The sequence below is a fragment of the Cygnus atratus genome, chromosome Z (genome assembly GCF_013377495.2).
Source record: "Cygnus atratus isolate AKBS03 ecotype Queensland, Australia chromosome Z, CAtr_DNAZoo_HiC_assembly, whole genome shotgun sequence".
Lineage (NCBI taxonomy): Eukaryota > Metazoa > Chordata > Aves > Anseriformes > Anatidae > Cygnus > Cygnus atratus.
In genome coordinates, this window is record NC_066396.1 from 83,058,408 (window position 1) to 83,079,809 (window position 21,402).

At 36.3% G+C, this 21,402-nt stretch overlaps 1 protein-coding gene and 1 long non-coding RNA gene across 2 annotated transcripts in view; both read right to left on the minus strand.

Moving 5' to 3' along the window:
- The window catches only part of MCTP1 (multiple C2 and transmembrane domain containing 1), a 191,593-nt gene that overhangs the window by 150,041 nt on the left and 20,150 nt on the right, over window positions 1–21,402 (minus strand). The window contains 3 exon segments of the mRNA XM_050716521.1: window positions 85–193; window positions 755–834; window positions 3,671–3,813. Coding sequence (XP_050572478.1) covers window positions 85–193; window positions 755–834; window positions 3,671–3,813 — 332 coding nt within the window.
- LOC118258680 (uncharacterized) lies at window positions 14,629–17,965 on the minus strand. The gene is made up of 3 exons (XR_004781865.2): window positions 17,773–17,965; window positions 16,548–16,638; window positions 14,629–14,898 (listed from the first exon to the last, which is right to left on the minus strand). It is a non-coding gene; the product is annotated as an uncharacterized LOC118258680 (long non-coding RNA).

Below are 21,402 nucleotides of genomic sequence, written 5' to 3' on the forward strand. Positions count from 1 at the left end.
ATATCGTTTATTCTTGTGCTTTAAGTCATCTAACCATAGAGGAGTCATAAGAGTGATGACACTTATAAAAATATTTGCAATTACCGCTTCTCGCTGTTCTTCTCTAGGAGCCAACAGAACTGATAACAATATACTTCCCAGATCATGGTCTGGGTAATGAGGATCCTTCAGACTCAAAGTAACATCTGTTTGCCTACAAGAGAAAAACGTGTATTTGTTTTGATTGCAGGTTTTCAGATAATTACATTTCTGAACCATTACAATTAAAGAAATCTGCATTTATATGAAACTACTTGAAAACGATGTCATGAATTTAGCTTATTTATATCTTTAAGTACTGCAGTCTCATAAATAAATACTAAGTGCTGTTTCTCCACGTTAAGTACTTACACATGCTCAAGTAATTAAATCAACCAAAACGGTAATGGATTCAAAAATAAATAAAAAAAATAAAGAAGAAAAATAAACATAAGCAGTAGGTGGTAATACTGTGGACAGAAATAAAATAAGAACAAGAGTAAAGTGGTTATAAAACTTCTCTCTCTATAGATGCTGTAACAAATTTTCTGCAAGATCAGTTAATACATTATTAATGTTAATGTTACAGTAATTCCCTAAAACTGTTTTCCTTCTGCCAGTTTTATGTGATGTAGGTTTACATTATTACTTTTCAGCATAAGGTTCTTTTTACAATTCCACAAACATGAAATTGACAAACCTACAGAATTACTCCATAGGCTTGTTTGTGCCATACCTGTTTAATTCTAATGAAGTGAGATCCAAAAATGCTGATCCAATAAAGTCATCTTGAAGTCCAAAGTCATAGTCGAACACCTATGATGCACAGGGGATAAAAGCATTTTCCAGCATTAGAAATCTTATTTTTTTGAAATTTTGCTGCGTCATGTTCTTTAAAATCCTTTTCCAGAGTTAAGCCACGTGTTCCTCACATGTTAAATCACAAATAATTGAAAGCATCATGTAACTTTCTGGCCACAAAGTAAATTTTGAAACTCCTTATTTAAAAGTCAGAATGCATAATGTACAGACACAGACGTGTACAGCTAATAGACTGCATATGAAAACAACACCTGTTGCACAAAGAGAAAAGCATTTTTATAAACATAAGCACAAAGAGAGGAAGACCAAAAGAAAAACTAAATCAAGGAGAATCACTGATTTGTTAGACATGAATTAACACCCGTATGAACTTTATGAAGTTTAGAAAGAAAGGTGTGGTATGATTGTGTAAAGTGGGTTATTAACAGCAATAACAATATATATATTGTTATATATATAATATAATATATATATAAACAATATATATAATATGTATAATATAATAAATAATAAATAATAAATAATAAATAATAAATATAATATGTATAATATATATATATATTAACAATATATATATATTATATATAATTATATAACAGAATGAAAAAACAGTATTAGTCTGGCTTTTGAAGATTTTATAAGCTTTTAAGTTTTAGAAATATTATAATCTAAGTTGATGACTTAATAGGAATGTGTAAGAAAATAGTGACGCTTAGTACTACTGTGAGAATGCTGCCTACTAGCTCTCTATCTCAAAGAGAAAGTACCTGGAGAAATTTACTGAAATCCAGACAAGAATCTCTGGCTATTACATTGAGTTGCATCATGATTTGAGATGTATTACACTTTCTCAAGTCAGAAGGAAGAATAACAAACCATTCAGGGATGGCTTTGGGAGGGAAAAAACAAAAAGATGTATGGCAACAAAGAAAAGTTATGACATAAAACTACAGAAATCAAAAGCTGGAAAATGTCAATTTTCAAAATCAAATTTTCTTGGTAAGTTAGATTTTCTTGTTAAATATTGTCTTGAGAATTTCTGAGGACCAGAACATACCTTCAGCTCTAAGTAAGAATGATACTCATCAATAGCTAGTAATGATAACATTTAACTGAGAAGTGAGAGGCCTGGACTCAAGGCATTTGATTTTGATATAAATACTTCAAGTATTGCATTACAGAAACTCTTTTTCCAGCAGTTAAAGCTACTCATCATCCACAAATAAACAGTTTAGTGGCTACAGCACTGCTGTGAGACACAAAGGATTGAATATACATTTTTGTATATAAATCCACTATAGCCACTGATCTACCTGAGCAGGTACTGCCATATTTTTTCTGTCTCATTTTCATTCTAGCATGAAAGGAAAATGAATGATAAAATCTCTGTTATTCTTGCAGAATAGATTTGCTTTCTCACCCTACAAATTACAAAGATGAAAATGTCCAATGGACCTTTACAGTTGAGTTAGTATAATTTAGCCATGTCTTAAAATATCTCAATGAGCTATAAAAACTGCAATATTTAGACAATGTTTTCCTAGTACGTACATGGATAGATAGGTATTATACCTGTTAACACCTACTTTCTAGAAAAGAAAAGAAAAAAAAAGCATACTGCTGTTCCCTTGTCACTTTACTGCAGGGTTGCTATTTGGCATAAACAAATCAAAATAGGTAGTTATGTGATAAGCATCCCCCTTTGAATCTGTTTCTCTGTTTTAGAGTACTGGGCATGTATTCATTCCTTACAAATCCCTAAGAGTAATAAGAGCAGGAAAGTGTCAATTAAGAATTATAATTATTTGAGCAGAACACATAAAACTTACAATACAGAGCCATACTCAAAGACTGCTTAACTGACATTTATCTACTAAAAAATTCTATAATTTTGTATGTCAGTTACAGTTTTTGTCAGCTATTTCAGATTAACACTGATACTGAGTATTCTGACAAATTACATTATAAGTATGACTTAATTTTCTAACCTTTCTCAAAGTATCCTATGTATGTTCTAATTAGAACCCTAAAACTACATTTCCTGTAACATTTTTAGAACTTAATTTCTATCTACATTGTTTTACAAAATGAAGAATCCCATTTGGAAACAGATCACTGTAAACAATTCGGGCCAGAAAAGTGCTTTTCCATTCCATGGAATGCATACACAGATGGATGTTTCCTTTCTAATAAGGATAACTAAGAAATATTAATGGCACTGCTGCAATTAACTCTGAGCATTGCTGGCCTCACTTTGATTTAAACTCAAGCTATCTGATATTTTGGCACAGATGATGCCTCTGTCATGACAAAATCATCCTCACCTGTGATATACTGAGTCGAGTTATAATGTAAAGAGAAAAAAAAAAAAACACACAAAGCATTACAAAACATATAAGCAAACCCATTGTGTTCAGGCATGAACAAGAAAAAAATGAGAGAATTAGGCACATATGTTGATTAATTCTGAAGTTAATGTCAGGAGAGAATTGCTTTTAATGGGATAGATTATGCTTCATGTTAGAATTATACAATGTTTCTACACATAAATGGCATGCCATCAATATACAGTGCAGTTTTCTTTCTGTGACCTTCTCTTAAGGATGCTGTAAGAAGCATGAAATAATTACAGCCTGAAATAAACTAAAATGCCTCTACTGAACTTTAAAAGGGAAGTTCTCATGTTATTATTATGTGTATTTAATTTAAGTAATTTCACCCCAAAATATTTTTTTTAAATAATGCAGTACTTCACAATAACTTTTACAGCAATTATAATCTGTACTTTCCTTCAATAACTCTTTGGTTGTAATTTGTCAGACATAAATACCTTTACATATATAGGTTCTCTTGGATTATCTATAAGAATGGAAGTTTTTTCTTCCCATACAGGATTGAGGTTCTTGTGTATTGTTTTACTTCTAAATACTTCTTTTCCTCCAAGTTTGAACTTGACGTATGGATCACTGGTTCCTGTTAACAAAACACATATTGTTAATTATGTCCTTTCAATACAATACAGATAAAAATGTAATTTTTTACTGATAGTCAAATTAAAAACATCAGCTGAGGAAAGAATTACTTTTTTATCATCACCATCTATTTTACACAGTGTCATTACTCAGCTAATTCTCTGTGCTGATATTGAATGGGTACTTGCATCACTTTCTGTTGTTTGCAATCCAAACTCAATACTGGCTTTTCCGCTGTAGTCTTTAGTTAACAAAATAATGAACTCATTAGGACTAGGATCTTATGTTAATGTAAACAGAAAAAATAGGTTATAATATTAATTTCTGTAATACATTAATCTAATTACACTAAGTCTCCGAAAACGCATGGGCAGATGTTAAGAGTGAATCCTGTCTCCACGGACATCACCGGTGTAACTCTTCATTGACTTTATTGTGTCCAGGATTCCCTCTTCCATGAAGACTTCCTACACCAGTCAAGGTGAGCAAACTAACCCTAAATTCAAGCCACAGAGTTCATGTGCTCCCTGCAGCGACCATGTAAGAGCAGGCAAGCACAGGCTTAAGCTCCCTGATATGAGTAACAGTTGACTGACCAGACCTGTAACCCCATAAAGAACTGAAATAGAAATGTTAAAAATGCCGTGAATGGGCCATGGATGGGGCATGGGTGTAAAAGCATCAAAAAAATGAGTGGCAGAAGGAGGGCTACAAGAACAGGACGTGCTGAGGCCACAGAGGTTAGCGGTCCATCCAACATCTGCATCTTCTCCTCAGGACACCCAGACAGGGAGACAACAGACAGTAACTAAACACCTGGTGACACACACAGACTGTTAGATCACCGTCAGCTGCCACAAGGTACCAAATGGCATGTGCAAAACCCACACACAGTGGTCACACCACTGCTGGGAGCCTGGGAGGTATGAGGACATGCCAGCTGGCATCCCCTTCCCCCCTGGTCACAGGACAAGGCCTTGCACAACCCATGGCCTTTGTGAGCACATGGGTGTGAGTGTGAACGCAAACAACTGAAACCAGCTTTGTCTTGAAACGAATTTGCTTTCTCCTGACACCAGGTCTCATGCCTATTTGCTAAATTATTATGCTGTCATGTTATTTCCAACAATCTGACTCTGCTCACCATGCCTCAGCCAGAAACCTGCGCGTGGCAAAGGGGGCGAACATGGGGTAGGAACAGGAACATGGCGAGCCACAAGGCCTCAGCCACTTGCATCCAGCAAATGTCAGTTGCATCCAGACCAGACAGCAGAGGTTCTGGGAACTGCTCCGTGTGAGATACAAAGGTGGCTCACAGCTGGGTGGGCTCCTGCTTCAAGATAACCACACAGCTACGAGACACACAGCTTGTGCCAGCCCCAGTCTTCATGAAACCACAGCCCTCCATGGCAGGCCAAAGGAAGGCTGCCAGTCGTTTACTGTGCATTTTGATTGCAAAAGACATAGTTAAGACTTTAAAGGAAAGGAAAAGGTTTGATAGAAAATTCAAACTAATTACTTTCCCTAAAATGCCAATTGGTAACATTTCACTTTTATGGACATGAAATTCATCTCAGTGAAAAATTTCGGATGGCATTCATCTTTCTACTTCTCTGCCAGCTGTTTGTCAGCCCTAACACTATTCGAGTCTAATGGATTCAAGCTTATTTCAAAATCAACAATACATCTAAGATGAACAAAATCACATCTTCATGGGCTAAAACAGGGAACAGTCTTTCTTCGCACCATTAATGGGTTTCATATTCCAGACATTTGTGTTTACATCCATAAGGAAACGCAGTGATTGTCTTTTATTAAAACTGCAACGTGCTCTTCTGAGTCTGGCACGACTACAGCTCTTTGCACTGTTTCATGCAGCCACAAGATGTCAGTACTCTTTAGCTAAAATTATATATCCCTTTCAAAAATCTAGCTGTGGAAACTGGGATCTCGCATGTAAGAGGGCTGCCTTCATTCACTTTTATCATTACTGGGACAGTTTCTCAGTGGCACAAAAAGTTTACTCTAGCACAAATCACTTTTTCCTTAGTTATGTAAGTAGTGGTGACAATTTATTTGTAAGGCAAAGATCATGTATTTGAATTCATACTGTGGAATCCTTTGAATATGGACACCAACAAATCAGCAAGAGGAATGTGAGCCATATATCTCCCACAAGCCATAATTCTCCCTGTGATTTTCCTCACTGCTGCCTTGAGCTGCAGATTAGCTGGTCTTTAACCAATTCTTTTTATTCTGCAAATTTCACAAAATTCTCTTGATGTTTGGAATTAATATAAAAGTGTTGTGAGATAAATAGCTCATGAATATTTCAGGACACAGATGTCAAACAATTTAATTTTAATTCATTTTTATGCAACAAATTTAGTAGTGAAGCATATCAAATGTTACTTCCATTTACAATGTATTGCAAAATCTCAGGCTTTGTAACATTGTGAAATGGATGCTTGAACCTTGCTTTGACACATATCCACTTTAAAGCCAAGAGCTCACTAGAACCAATTAGATAGAAGTTCTGTGCCCTTCACAGACCTTTCACATTCCTTGAAGAAAGATCATCAGACTTTTTACAGCTTGCATATAAAGAAAGACAAAATTAAAAACAAATAAAAAATACCGCATCAGTCATGCAATCCTTCAGTAATGCCCTGCAGAGTTAAGGAAAACCCTAGGCGTAGTGTTTGAACAGCACACACTGAGCCCAAGTGTCAAGCCAGTATTCTTTTTTAAATACCCCACCGCCAGGGAAACAAAAGGTTTTTCTGTAATGTACCTGGAATTTTGTGCTGAGCAGCAGAGCATGAAAGAAGGCACAGCAGAAGTCAAAACTCCATTCCCTCTAAAAAGTTCTGCTGAACAGGATCAAATGACCTCCTGCACAGCTCTGTGTCACAGGGTCCCAATTTTAGTATGTATTATAACAATAAAAATATTTTTTTCAGATACATAGCAATTATAGATCCCTATTAACACATAATATTAATATTTCATTATTAATATAATTATATTGTATTAATATTATATTAATACTGCATTATTAATGGTACAATATTAATCATATGCTAATAGGATTTTAAACATATAATAAAATTATAATGTGTGTTTTAATTAACAACCTCAGTTCAATTTACATACGTATAACTTTGCCGTTTTATTAAAATCATTTTACTTTTGATCTTAACCTCACACAAACCCAGTAAAAATCTACAAGCCTTCACAATGGACCTCAAAAAAAAATGATACCCAGTCATGGATTCCTGTTACTCAAATCCCAGATTTTTAATCGTTTTCCTTGTTATCAAACCATTCAAATGAACCTGATACACCAAGGCCTGATAGCCCAAATGTTTATTCTACCTGTAGCAGCTAACAACAAAACAATGTGCCTTCACTCATGAGCTTAAAATCTTACAAAAAAGCCAAACTGTGCAACTATAGAATCTATGATTCTATGATACTGATATTTTGCTGAAGCTGCACCGTTGCCCGTGTAAAGGCAATAAGGGTTCTCCACATAGGGTGCCAGCCTCTCTTTGCTAAGGAGGCTTAGCCAAACAGATACCTAAAGATGTTGCTGAATTTCAGTGGAGAAATTTGCCACCACCACAGTGGTTGTTCCTTGATCTTGTGGAAGAAGGCTCCTCTGGCCCTGCAGGACCCACACACTAACACGTACGGATGCGCTGACTGTCCTTAATCCAACACTTCTCTCTACCTAGACATCACCCAAGATGAGTTTAGCTTTGCAGGTTTAGGGCTTAGATTAGATCTTGGACACACAGAAAGATAAAAACATTTTGCAGGAGAAAGTGTTTTCAAAGTGTTCAGAAGTATACTAAACTGCTTTCCAGAAGGAACCATAGGAGAGTAATTAGAAAGAAAACACCTCATAGGCAAATTTCACCACAATAATAATCAACGTTATATCTCACAGAAAGGAAACATTCTCAATAAATTCTATACATAAGCGTAATTGGTTTCTGAGGCTTTGTAACAGGTCTTTCAACATATTTGGCCTCTTGTTGACCAGATTCTTTTCCTTAATTAAATCTTATTTAATATAATGGGATAAAAGCTAACCTAAGAAAATTCAGCAATGAACAGAGGGGTAAATGTAACCATGAGACCAAGTAATGAGCTTGAGACTGCTCCCCCTTAACTGGTGCTAATGAGAGAGAAGGATGAGGCAAAGGTCTCCATATTTACCTACAGTATTTCTGTACTTGACTCAAGGAGAGCAGAAGTCAAACAGCTTCTCCGAAAAACCTCAGCTGAAGATTTATCTAGAGCATATGGGAACCAGACGTTGAAAGTCTAAAGTCAGATTTTAAAACCTTGTACTGAAAACAGAAAACGTAGGCAAAAAGTGTTCATGCTTGTACATAAATATATTATAATGCAGATGAACAATACTGAAAAACAGCACTTTTAGCTGCTGTTTCATCTACAGATATTTTTATACTTCATATATCAAGAAGAAAAAAAAATGCATTTTAGACAAATGGTGAGCTACCAAGTAAATTTATCACACAAGGGAATTAACTGATTTAATTAAAGCTATTTAACTACAACAGGCATTCATTTCTCCACCACTGCATTTCACTCGCAGTCCAGAATAACTTTCAGAACAGAACAGAAAGCCATTTGCAAGCCCATTCCTGAAAGAGAAGAGTGCCTCTGCCCATCAAAAGCTTCTGCACAGTTCAGATTCTCATCACTGCAATTTAAAATCTGATTACAAATTATTGCTTTTGGACAATATTAAAAAAGTTAACTTTCTCCTGTGAAATACTTGTTTTTTAAACTGTCAAGAAAGCAAAGCAGAACAAATCTGAAAAACAATCTTACTCTCCTCTCTCCTTTAGTCATAGGAGAAAAAGCAAATAACACAATTCATTAAGTTCTTCCCAGCAGGCAGTTAATCACTGCTGCAAAATAAGCCACATGGACAGAAATTTTTCTGTCACAATTTTTCACAGCAGTGTGTTTTGCTATTTTATTTTATTTTTTCCCAGCCTACAGAGCTACTAAGCTACTAAGGTAATGTAAGCGGTAATGTTACAAAAGTTGCATCCCCTCCAGCACCTAATACAAATCAAAAGTCTCCTTTGGATTCATTACACATGTGCGATTGAATGCACACTTAGACCCAGTTCAGCCTAGTGCTTTGAAAAGATGCAAGCTTTAAAGAATATTAATTGGAAATCACATTAATTAAAAAGAGCTTGCTCCTGTACAACACACATGAGGAATATTGCGGGAATGTGCACAAGATAAAAAGCAATAAACTTCCCATAAATATGGGAGAAAATAAATTTTCAACACTGCAAGAAAAAAGGCAATGTGCACATATCTGGAAGCAAAAATAATGAAATAAGGTCAAGGCATATTCTTAATTAATTTATTCTCAGAAATATAATTAAACCACTGTCATGTGTTTCTATTATTATTCAATTTTAATTACAATCTTGGAATCACTTCATTTTACCTATGGTTTTTAGAGAAAGAAAGCAAATGGCTAAAAGCGTGACACTAGAGTTGGTAAATGAGGACAGGGTCCTAATACCTATTGGTATGACCTTCACTGCAACTCCTCCTGAAGGCCAATCCCATCCCTCTTTCAGATGTTTTCATACAGGAACACCTGCACGTCTCATGAGGCAGCTCCTGAAATTCCACAGATTTTCTGCGTGCCATAGAGAATGAGCCAACTGAAATTTCAGTCTGCTTAAATTCATAAGGCTCCATTTCACAGTAGTTCAGACAACTCAGCCTCCACTGCCTATGAGTGAGACATTACACAAAAAAAAAAAAAGTAGAACCCATTGACTGTGTACCATCCCTGGTCATAAATACAAGCTTTTCTTCACTTTCACTGTGAAAGGTTTTGCCTTTTCCTTAACTTCAAGGACTATCACATAAAGGACTTCACTAGATTTTTACCCATATCTGACCATCAAATAATCATTATGCAAATAAATCCATTTTAGAAAATCCAATCTTATGTCCTGATGCATAAATAATTAACAAAAGTTAATTATTTACACCATGATAACTTCATACCAGTACATAGATGCACAGTAACTTTGACATCACAGTTCCTGAGAAGCTTAATTATTAATACAAGCATTTGGTCCTGATTCATTCCTTGAAGAACTCTTTTTCTTTCTTTCCAACTCCATTCACTTTGTTCCCCTATAATGAAGTTTCTCAGTCTCAAGTCATTTTCTTTTTTACAATCAAGGTAGAAGAAAAACTGGGAGGATGGCTCTCAAGTATGTGTTAATTGAGTATATCAAGCGAAACGTGCATCAGTTTCTAGTATTTTACATATTTCATATTTCCAAATTGTGATATGAAAAGTCTCATAAAAAGAAACATAAAGAATATGTCTGCTCAGGAGTACTGACAGTCCCCTATTCTATTACTAAAACTAGGGAAAATATTTACCACAAGCTATTTTATATTAATGTAACAAACAAAAATAGTAATTCATCTTATTCACTTACACTGTTGCATACACTAAAAAATGCAGCTTTTCCATCAATAATGCTAGTTTCTGTCCTTCTGTCCACCTAACAAAGAATTATCCACCCAATTCACCTAAGAAGGACAATAATTACTTTAAAAAGCACTTATGTAATATTAATATCCTAAGAATGAAGATGCCAATTACAAATTTACAGTGAGCACACAAGTCCTACAAGATTCAGAGATCTTCTACTCAGGAGTCAATAGGGAATACAAAATTTTAGTTATTCAGTGCCCATCTAAAAAAAAAAAAAAAAAAACTTGGTTATAGCAGTCATAGTTTTTTATCTTTCTTTTGAAGACTCATTTCTTCATGAAAAAGGCAGCTTAACTGCTAGACTTCAGTATTGCCCATGATAATCATATTTGTTTAATAAATACCCATCTAAACAAATACTAATTATGCTTGTGAAATAGAAGGAATCATAAAAACAGACTGGCATAGCACAGGATAGACAAAGATCAAGTACTCAAAGGTCAGCCTAATTTCAAGAAAACTTATTTAATCTTAAGCATGGCTGAAGTCAGATTCATTCAAACAGAATTTAAGTATGTTACAGAAATGTGATCCTTACAGCATGAATTATTATTCTAATTACTCAGGGTAAACAGAAGTACATGCCCTGACCAAAGCATATACCACTCCTAAAAGCTTATGACTGAAATTACAATATTCCTGAAATTGTTTAGAGCATGATCATTTATTTGTGACGACAGACATCTTTTGCAAAATCAGTCAGAGGTTTCACCTCTTCTCATACAGACAGAAAAATCTGCTTTGCTTTCTCTAAAGTGTACAGTTCACTGTAGGTCTTACGCATTATAACTTCCAGTTTAACAGAAATAATATATGTATTTTTTATATAGTTGCAATAGACAAATGTGATTTGCCCTTGTCAATGTAACAATACAGTCAACAATCTCTTTATTAGTGATTTTTTTCCTATTCCCCAGGGAGGATAGCTACTACACATTAAATAAACGCTGAAATACAATCAGATCTCTGATCAGATCCCAGCTGTAGCTTATTTATTTTTATTTTATGGAAAATAAAAATGTTAGGTAAAGCAAAAATAGAAGCCTCTAGCAGCATGCAGCTCACATATGTCAGGCACAACAACAACAAAAAGGTACAGTGTGTATTTAATACCTCAGTTGAAACTCATACTCATGGCACAGGCAATCCCTGCTAAAGTCGTGTGAAGAAGAGCTTCCACTGTGAAGGAACATTCACAGAAACACAGTATATGAAACTTGCCTTAAAACAACATTCTAATTTTCTAGCTAAAAAACATTAATGTTGTTATTTCCTTACTTTTTTTAAGGTCATCTGAGAAACAAAACAAACAAACAAACAAAAACCACAATAGACATAGTAGCATGCAAACAAAGTACGACTTTCAATTCACTTTTAGACACTTTAAAAACACAGGTGTTTATTGCCATGTAATGACTTTGAATTAACAGACCAGATTCTTCCACATGAATCAGAGGACAGTGGTCTGGAAGTCCCAAGTCAAGATGCTGCCACCAACCTGCAATAATTTACCTGCATTACTAACAACAGGTTTCATGAGGATTTTGGCTCCTGGGGTAACTTAAAGTACTCAAGTGGTACATCATCTTCCCTGTCCAGTAGGTAATGTGATCTGAAGAATCTGTCTTTTGATCTTGGTACAAATTCCCACTGCAATTGTCCATATAGGAACATCACTCAATTTTTGACACAAATGTCTGCATCTTTGATTGCACTACAGTGGCACAGTATTTAAACCATACCACTTTAGTAACATATTATGCCTGACAGTTTATATGTGGCTGGACAGCCTATTATTATTATTATTATTATTATTTTTAACCTTATTTTTAGCACCGTCAAAGTCCTCTTGCTTTACCTCTGTTACTTCGTGGTTATAGGAACAAAATGATTCAAAGCTTCAGTCAGATGTTTACAACTTGGGATGACTTACTCATTGAACACCTGCAGTCATAAAATGATTTAGAGATGTATCCAGGAGCATGCACACTTTTCCTCCTCTTATGAATATTCATATGTTCTTTGAGAATAAAAGCTATTAAATAGGAATGAAAGCTTAGCCTCCACAAATACAAGCAACAAACAAGTACATTTTCTAATCCGCAATGCTAGCATTATACTCCACATACCTACCAAAGGAAAAATCCATTTAACTACACAACACATTGTCATGTGAAATTAAAGTGAATAATAAACATGTTCCTACAATACTTAAAGAATAAGAAATATGGTAATGAAACTGAAGGAAAGGGAAATGATTTGAGAAGCATTAAATGAATGCAGTTGCTGGATAAACAATTCCCTGTTATATTCATCATGGTATTAATTAAAAAATAATAATAAAAAAAAAAGAACATGTTTTATTCCCAGTACTGATCTTAAACCAAAAATAGACATTTCCAAGTGAAAGATCTCTAGTGTTAACAGAGTCTTCTGTCAGTCTTGGAAAAAAAAAAGTTATTTATTTTTATCATTTCTGGAACTAACAAAAATGGTATGAGAACTACAGGTTTCTTCTTTGAGAAGAAGAAGTTCCAAATGATGCCTCCAGACCATGATAATTTACAAGGCAGAACCTGAACAAGGACAGAGCCACATTATACGTGCTTTCAACATATTTGTCAATGATGAGGTATTAATGTGAGACCCAGTTCAGTAAGCCTTCAGGGCTTGGAATACTGGTAACTTGGTAGGAAACACCGCATTGTATCCTATAGCTATCTCTTGCTGCTCCTACTGGACGAGTAGGAAACTCTTCGCCTCCAACAAAAATCTGGGCTCCTCTATTACCTATTGTAAGGAATGGTCCAGCAATTCGTGCCACTAAGGGATTTGAAGAGTTAACATTGAGGCCTGGGTTTAGGTGATAAGAGAACAAAAGGATTTCTTTAGAGAAAAACTGCTGACTCTGCACGGACGTGCAGTAACTTCTGACACCTGGCCAAGAGACCACCAGACTAGGAGGAAGAATATGAGCCTCCCATCCGAGCAGCCCCCAAGAGACTACCAGAGACTGATAAGCAGGCGCCCCTGGGAGGACTTTGGATTCGGGAAACCAATTATAATAACCCTGCCTCTTTTAGAAGTAGTAATAAATATGTATTAGCCTAGGAGTATAAAAAAATCAGCCGTCTTACGTAACGGGTGTGCGTCTTGGTGGAGCAGAGACTCCCGGCGCACCCAGCGCTGTTTGCTTGCCTCTATTCGTTTAATAAATTGTAAACTTTGATTGCAGTCCTATTTGGGACTCAGTCATTTATAACACCTATAATTATCTGTTATTTCCAAGTGATCAGCCTCGCTTCAACTCAGTTCTTCCTTCCTTTTCAATCTCATGCCATGTGTCATAGACTCACTGAATAACCCAAGTTGGAAGGGATACACAAGAATCATCAAGTCCAACACCTGGCTCCACACAGGATCACCCCGAAACAATTCACTTCTCTGAGAGCATTGTCCAAATGCTTCTTGAACTCCATCAGGCCCAGTGCCATCACCACGTCCCTGGGCAGCCTGTCCCAGTGCCCGACCACCCTCTGGGTGCAGAATCTTTCCCTCACACCCAGCCTGACCCTCCCCTGTCCCAGCTCCATGCCATTCCCTCGGGTCCTGTTACTGTCCCCAGAGAGCAGAGCTCAGCACCTGCCCCTCTGCTCCTCTCGTGAGGGAGCTGCAGGCCACCATGAGGCCTTCCCTCGGCCTGCTCTGCTCTGGGCTGAACAAACCAAGGGACCTCAGCCGCTCCTCATACACCTTGCCCTCAAGACCCTTCACCATTTGTAGCCCTCCTTTGGACACCCTTCTTACGCTGTGGTGCCCCAAACTACACACAAAACAGAAGGTGAGGCCACACCAGCACAGAGCAGCCCTTGACCAGCTAGCCATGTGGTGCCTGATGTAGCTCGCACCAGAGCCTCTGCACCATGCTACTGCTATGAAAAGTGGGACTCATTGCAGATCTCTCTGTGTCTGTCTTTTGTCTATATCCACCTGTTTAAATCAACTCACTCAGGGTTGGATTGTCCACTCAATTTATGCCCACAATTCACTTTCCTATTTGAGATTGGCAGCAAATAAATATACAAGGCTATCAGGAGATCAAGAGCTTTATTTCATTTCAGAAAAAAATACAGAAAGTCCTTTTCATAAATCTGAGTTTCTCTGCAGTCTGTTTAGGACCATACTACAGAGAAAAACAGTGGTTTGAATTTCCTAGTTTTAAGTCAAATTCTGAGCACAGTCAATGCTGAAATCATTTTTAGACAGAAAATAAGCGTCTCTGAATTTTACAGCCATAAGATCACACAGGAGAAAATACAGAAGAGATAAGAAACAGCCTCAGGAATGCAAGGTTTCCACTCATATAATTGTTTTTTTTCCTCCCAGGTCTCAGTGACAGACATTTTACTGCTTTTAGGCAGAAGGTGTGTTTGCTGGGACTGCTATCTTCTGCATTCTGGCTTCCTCGTGTGGCAACACTTAATCACCAAACTCTGTCTTAAAAGAAAGTAACAGTATCACTGGTATACAGCAGTCAGACAAGGAGTAGTTACAGTAGACCCATTAACCTCTCCTATTAGCAAAACTCCCGTTTCTTAGGACAGTGAGAACTACCACAAATGTGACAGCAGCAAATCAAATGGAAGTTAATATAGAAGAAAACATCATCAGAAGTCAAAATATTTTGATTGAAAATAAGCTAATATCTTAACCCTGATTTTAAGATGAGCTCCCAAACTCAAACTGATTAGAAACTAACAATGAAAAAAAACCTATCCTGTTAATAATTCTGCACTGCTTCCTTTCCTAAACATTCTGCATCATCAGTGGAGAAATCAGTCCAAAAGGGCTGCAGAGGTTGAGATGAATATATTGCATTTGCTCAATTTGAAGATTTCTTCTTGAGAATAATGAAAAGCGAAGTAACTTATTGCAACTAGAAATGCTATTCATAAAAGTGTGGGTAATAAAAGGTATAACAAGGTGACAAGACAAAGAAAACAGATTTCTTTACTTTGTATGGGTTAGAGCATGTACCCAGGGAAATTACATATGCTGCAGTTCAAAATACTGGTTTAGATAGCATTAAAGCAGGAGCACAGGTAGGAAAAGGTACAACAGAAATTAACATTAGGTTATGGAAGAGAAGCAGTTTGTCTCTGCAATAGGTAAGTCTGAAAATTCCAATTTTTTTTTCCTTTAATTACAACAAAATTCTGTAAGTAGTCAACTAACACCAGATGGATTCTGTTCTAACAACTGCTTTTCTCTGTATTGATGTGAACAGGCAAGCTAATCCAAAAGCATTCTGTACCGGTAGTTAAGAGCAGCAACAAAGTGATCACAGCAGTGTCAGCTAATGGTGTTCAGGCACAAAAGCTTTACAACCAAATTTAAACGTCAGTTGTGCTCTTTCTCATACTGTATCATAGGATCATGCCCAGAAGACCAATGGTACCTCAAAACTGAAAAAAAATGCTGTCTTCACATGTTAGAGAACATATTTTCAGAGTGCTGGACTCCTCTGAATCTCAAGTTGTATCATACTTCAAATTGTATCATCACAACTTACACCACTGTACCTAGTAGCATCATTTCTTACTGACTGTTTGTTACATGTTGTATGAGTACTTCAGGTTTCATTAGTATTCCTTCAAATTCTTTACTTCTGTTCTTCTAAAACTGACCTGTAACCAAAATACTAAACATACATCCCAAAGATCACATCTGCACAAGTACTTATAGGTTCTTAGTTAACTGTTCCTTTATTTTTTAACTTTAAAACACAACTGCTCAAATGGCCTTTTCTAGAAAAAGTGAGCAATCTATTGAGAGCATTCCTCCAAAGACATTAAGGAAAATTTTACCGTTTTCTTTCTACTGCATTTTTATAGGATCCTACCATATTGAACATATACACATATATACATATATTATATTATACACAAGACTGTTACAGGAGAAGAAATTCTGGCCCACTCAAATTCATAGAGATTCTAGTATTAATTCCAACAGAGACAGAATTTATTGTAAAAATCAGAAATAAATTCTGTAATTCTAAAATCTAGAGTGTACCTAGAATTATTAAGGAGCCTGCTGTACTTCTTGTTATATGCTTGTGATTTTCAAATATTCAGTAAACTTACCTGGCCCACAATCTACCTTAATACATCTTCACCTTTGCAGCATATGAGTTTGCCCAGTGTACTGCAAACTGACATTTTCAAATCAGGGTGCCTAAACAAACATCAAAATATGTTTGAAAAAAAACCTATACAGTTATTTTTGTCTTTCATAAATATCTGTTTAATATCCACTCACTCATATCAACAAATATTTTTGTGTAATCTGCATAACTCTCATAAATAAAACTCCATTTGGGGATTTTTATTTTTAAATTTTCACTGCATTAAATATGCTGCTACTCACAGATGTAAATTCTGGCTCAAAGCACTCTGAGGCTCCAAAAATTCAGTATTTTATTTGGATGCCTAATTAGTAGGGTTGTGAGGAAGCTGGCAAAGTGTAAGAGCCTACAGACAATGGTGGTTGAAAAATACCCCTATTTGCCAGTTTCTGCTTAGCGTGGCACACAGTCAACACTCACAGGCAGCTTTGGCTAGACCTTGCCACAGGGAAATTCACAGCAACTGTTGCTGTCTCCAGAGGAACTGAGACTAAGTTTGCTTTGGAATTGTAAAATTTTTCATTGTAAGATCCCAAGGAGTGGCTGTTAAGGCATGTTCTCGAATTATTTAATAATCCCACAAATTTACTTGAGACATGAACTGGACTTGGACAGTCCATCTTCCCACTGTAAAAGACTCCCCCTTAAAGGCACAGCATTTAGCAGTCCTTTTATAAGGCTGCCGTGCAGTATCCTCAGATGTTTCTTTCTTCTTGTGATGGAGGAATGAGGGAAAAAATAAAAACAAGGGCCACAGTACGTTAAGAGAAACACAGATCAGATGCTTACCAAAATACAAAGGAGAAAAAGCTGTGCAGGGTGAAAATGATGACTTATTTTCAACTCCCCACACAAAAAGGAGCACCTGTTTCTTCTGAAGTTTTCAAAGTGACAGTAGGATACCATCACCCTCCAAGTGAGGATATCCTATAGTGCATAAGAATGCCTGGCTATGGCAGAAACAGAAAGCCATATTAGTAGAAAAACACTGCATGGACACTTAAGGAGTTTGCTTGATGGTGGTGAACCAGTGTAGTGAGGGACCAGCCAGTGAGAGCAGGCACCATGTCGATGGGAGATCAGAAGGAACTAAAGCAACACAGCTAAGCCCATCCTTCTGTGGACTTTGGCACCTTCTACTCAGAAGGACAAAGCTGCTTGCAACACATGAGATGGGTGCTTACCTCTGCCCTTCTGGGTATGCTGCCCTCCCGTTTCTCAGATTTGCACTTCACTCTTTCCTCCTTGCTCTTCTGCATCACAGAATGTCAATTATTCCTCAGTCACCATCAGCTATGAGCCACTGCCACCAGGATCCTGCCTGAGATCTACCTCTCAGTAAGGTGAACACATCACTACCAGCCTCCTGAGAGCAAGAAGCAGCTCCTTGGTGGTGCCTCACTGTGTGTCCACCACACTGCTACAGAAAAACAACTGCAGCAGCAAGGCTACGGTAGAGCTGGAATGTATTTTCCCAGTCTGCATTTTATAGTGGGCAATGCTGATCTGTATCTGTTGACAGTTAGAAATAAAACCACAGCTGTAATTCTCTTTAACCAAGCTAACATCTCTCTACAGAAAAGAGACACAAAACTGCAGCAGGCTCTTCCTTAATTTTAGGCATCTTTACTGAAATACAAATAAAAACCTCTGTGTATCTAATGACCATGTATCTTTAAATAAAACATCCTGTAAATGTTTTTATACAATATGAATGCTGCCACACATCTACATACATTTACAAGAATTCCAGGGTAAGAAGCAAGCCAAGCTGTGATCTCGTTTCAGCATCATATGCTCAGTATCTCTGTTGTAAAGAAACTAAGCTTTCAAAAATTAGCTGTTCCAGACATTCATATCTCCTGGAGAGCTTAAAAAAATGCATTAACTATAATTGTGACTCAGATAAAACAATATAATCCCTTTGAAACACCTTAAAATAAGCTAACACTCTTGCATATTCTCATTTAAACTAAATATAAACTTTGATTTCCATTCAAAACCAAATTATATCTGATTTCCTTTGTATTAAATAGCTCTAAAATTCCAGACACAACAAAAATGTTAAAATAGAAATACAATTAAAAAGACGCTTTGAAAATTGTTTCCATTTAGTAGCACAAAAATACTGATCTGAAAGACCTTCTAAAAACAATTTGGCTTCTGGCTCCCTGTTATATTCTGAGTAACTTTTCTCTTTGGCTATGGCCCTGTGACTATTTCCCACATCATGAAGATGCAACAAGCGCTACAGTATTGATTTATGCCATTACCCTCTCATCACACCTTTCCACGGGCACGTTCCCATCATTCTCAACCCTGTAACAGACTTAGCTATATTTCACAATAAGCAAAATTCATTCCCTAATCCCAATCTACCCGAACTGTGGAGATGACCAGTTTGTAGATCTGCATCATTACCCTGTATGCACTACATTTTAGGATTGAATTTCAATATCCTACAATAGTGATGCACAATTCAAACATAAATTACATTCTCTGTAGGTAAGCTCACATAAAAAGTCTTTTCAATAATTTTAAGTGCATTGAATTACACATAGGTGTGCTTTCAATGTTTTATGGTTGCACGGAATCAGCTGTATCTTAAGGCTGGTTGCTCTTATTTTACTTATTATTATTGTGTTGGTATTTATTTCTCTTCCACATCCTGACAATGTATATGGTTATGGAGATATTCACAAGCCAAAATACAAGCTCTATGTGTATATTCTTGCATTATTGCAGTTATATGGATTTTTCCTTGTTTTGACTGTCATCTCTCCCAATTATGCTCAATTTAAACAGCTAGTTTCTTGCTGAGGTAAACATTTCATATTGAAAACGTTAAATTTATCAAATCGAAAGGCAGCCTTTGCACTGCATTAAGGCACAAACTGCACACCATTTCTGTTTTATTTCTTAAAATTTCAGGTACAGGTTTCAGTGCCAGAGCCAGGCAGTTGAGAAACTCCACTCCTGTTACAAAGTCTTAAGCAGCTCTGTTGAATAGTCTTAAAGAGACACAGAGGTATGGTGGTATTATCCAACTAGAGGCCAAGGCCTTAGGACATTGCAAGCATCTCTTTTCAAGAACTCTTCCTGGATGATTTCACACACAAAATAAGCTACCGCCCGATCATTGTGAAAAAGCCAAATGAAGATTCACTTACACTCAAAACTTTCCCTTGCTATTTTGCAAGAACAGATAAGTTTTCATGTGTACTGGTAAAATTTATAAATTTTAAAACCAGAAGTGATCAAATTCATCATGTAGCTAGTCTGTTTACTGACACAACACAAACCATAAGACTTAGTGGGATTAATCTGTGCTATTTATTTCCCAAGTTTGTGCACTATGAGCACTAAAGGGAGTGGCTTCCTGACTCCAGTGAAGCAAGAAAAGACTGTGAGAAAAAAGGTATCTAGAACATTTCAAAGAATATTTTGATATTGTTTCTTGGACTGAAGAGAATGGTAGAATACCAATGACTAAAATGTAATTCACTTTTTCACCAGTTGTGCTACAACATTTCAGTTTACATCTCAGTGTAAGTCTCTCTTAAAACAAAAATGAATCAACCACAAGGGTTTTTTGTTGTTGTTTCTTGTTTAGCCAGTTGTTTGGGTTTTTTTTTTGCTTAAAATATTGCACAAAAAACATAAAGGCATGTTACTGATACGAAGTAGTTGCATAAAACCTATATGGAAGTGAGAGACCAGCAAAAAAATCAAAGATTTTTTTAGACTATAAATTTTAATTCTTGCAAAAAAGTCTTAAAATACACATATTACACAAATACTTTGTATGACAAAAAGGAAATGAGAAATCAAAACTACAAAAAAAAAAAAAAAGGTGCAACATAAAGATGTAGGGTGTAAGGTTATCTTGTTAGTACTACAAAATTACCAAGGATTTTCAACAGACCTCATAGGAAAAAGGATTGGAAACTAAATTATGAAATCTAACTAAGTATATAGTTTACTTTGGGAAGCGTTTAAATAAAGCAAATTCTAAAAACTACCCTTGCGGTCACTACAGGATTTTGCCAGAAGAAAAATGTAAACCGTCTCATCGCAAAGCTGAGATGTCACCATGGTACCACAACTTAGCGATAATTGGAAGGAAAGCTTGATCAGATTGAAGAGAGGTTTTCCTACAAAGCTGAGGAGTTAAAAAGAATAGTTACATTTCCTGCTCTCATACTGCACACACTGGTACAGAAACATTGCTTGTGATAATGAAGACCTATTTTCAACCCTCTGAGAAGACAACAGCAAGATGTTGGTCCTCTGATGAAGAAAGAATGTTCTGTTCTTCCTTTGTTGTGACTACCAACCGTGCTATTTATCACCTACTAGCCATGAGCAATGATGGCATTGCTAGCCACATAAATACAGCTGCAATCTTTTCCCTTTCCTCTGAGAATGTTATGCTGTCTTTTTATAAATTTGGGTAAGACAAAGTGTGCAGAACATTCATGCAAGGAGAATTCAAATTTGAATTCCAAGACTGCAATATGTTCAGCAGCAGGTTTCTAAAAAGATATGTGAAACTGCAGTTTGAGAATTAAGGAACAAAAATATAAGTTTAAAACCAGTAGTTCAAGTATGCTTTTGGAGTGAGATTCACAGCATTCAGAAAAAAAAAAAAATTATCAGGTTTTAAGCAGAGGGCTTTTCCAGGGCATCTGGAAAAAGTTTTGGAGGGAAGACTTACTGGGCTGCTGCAGACTTATAGCCAATGACTTCTCTATGACACTCCTGTGATAAATCTCCTAACCTCTGATTTTAATATCCAACACATCTGTCTTAGC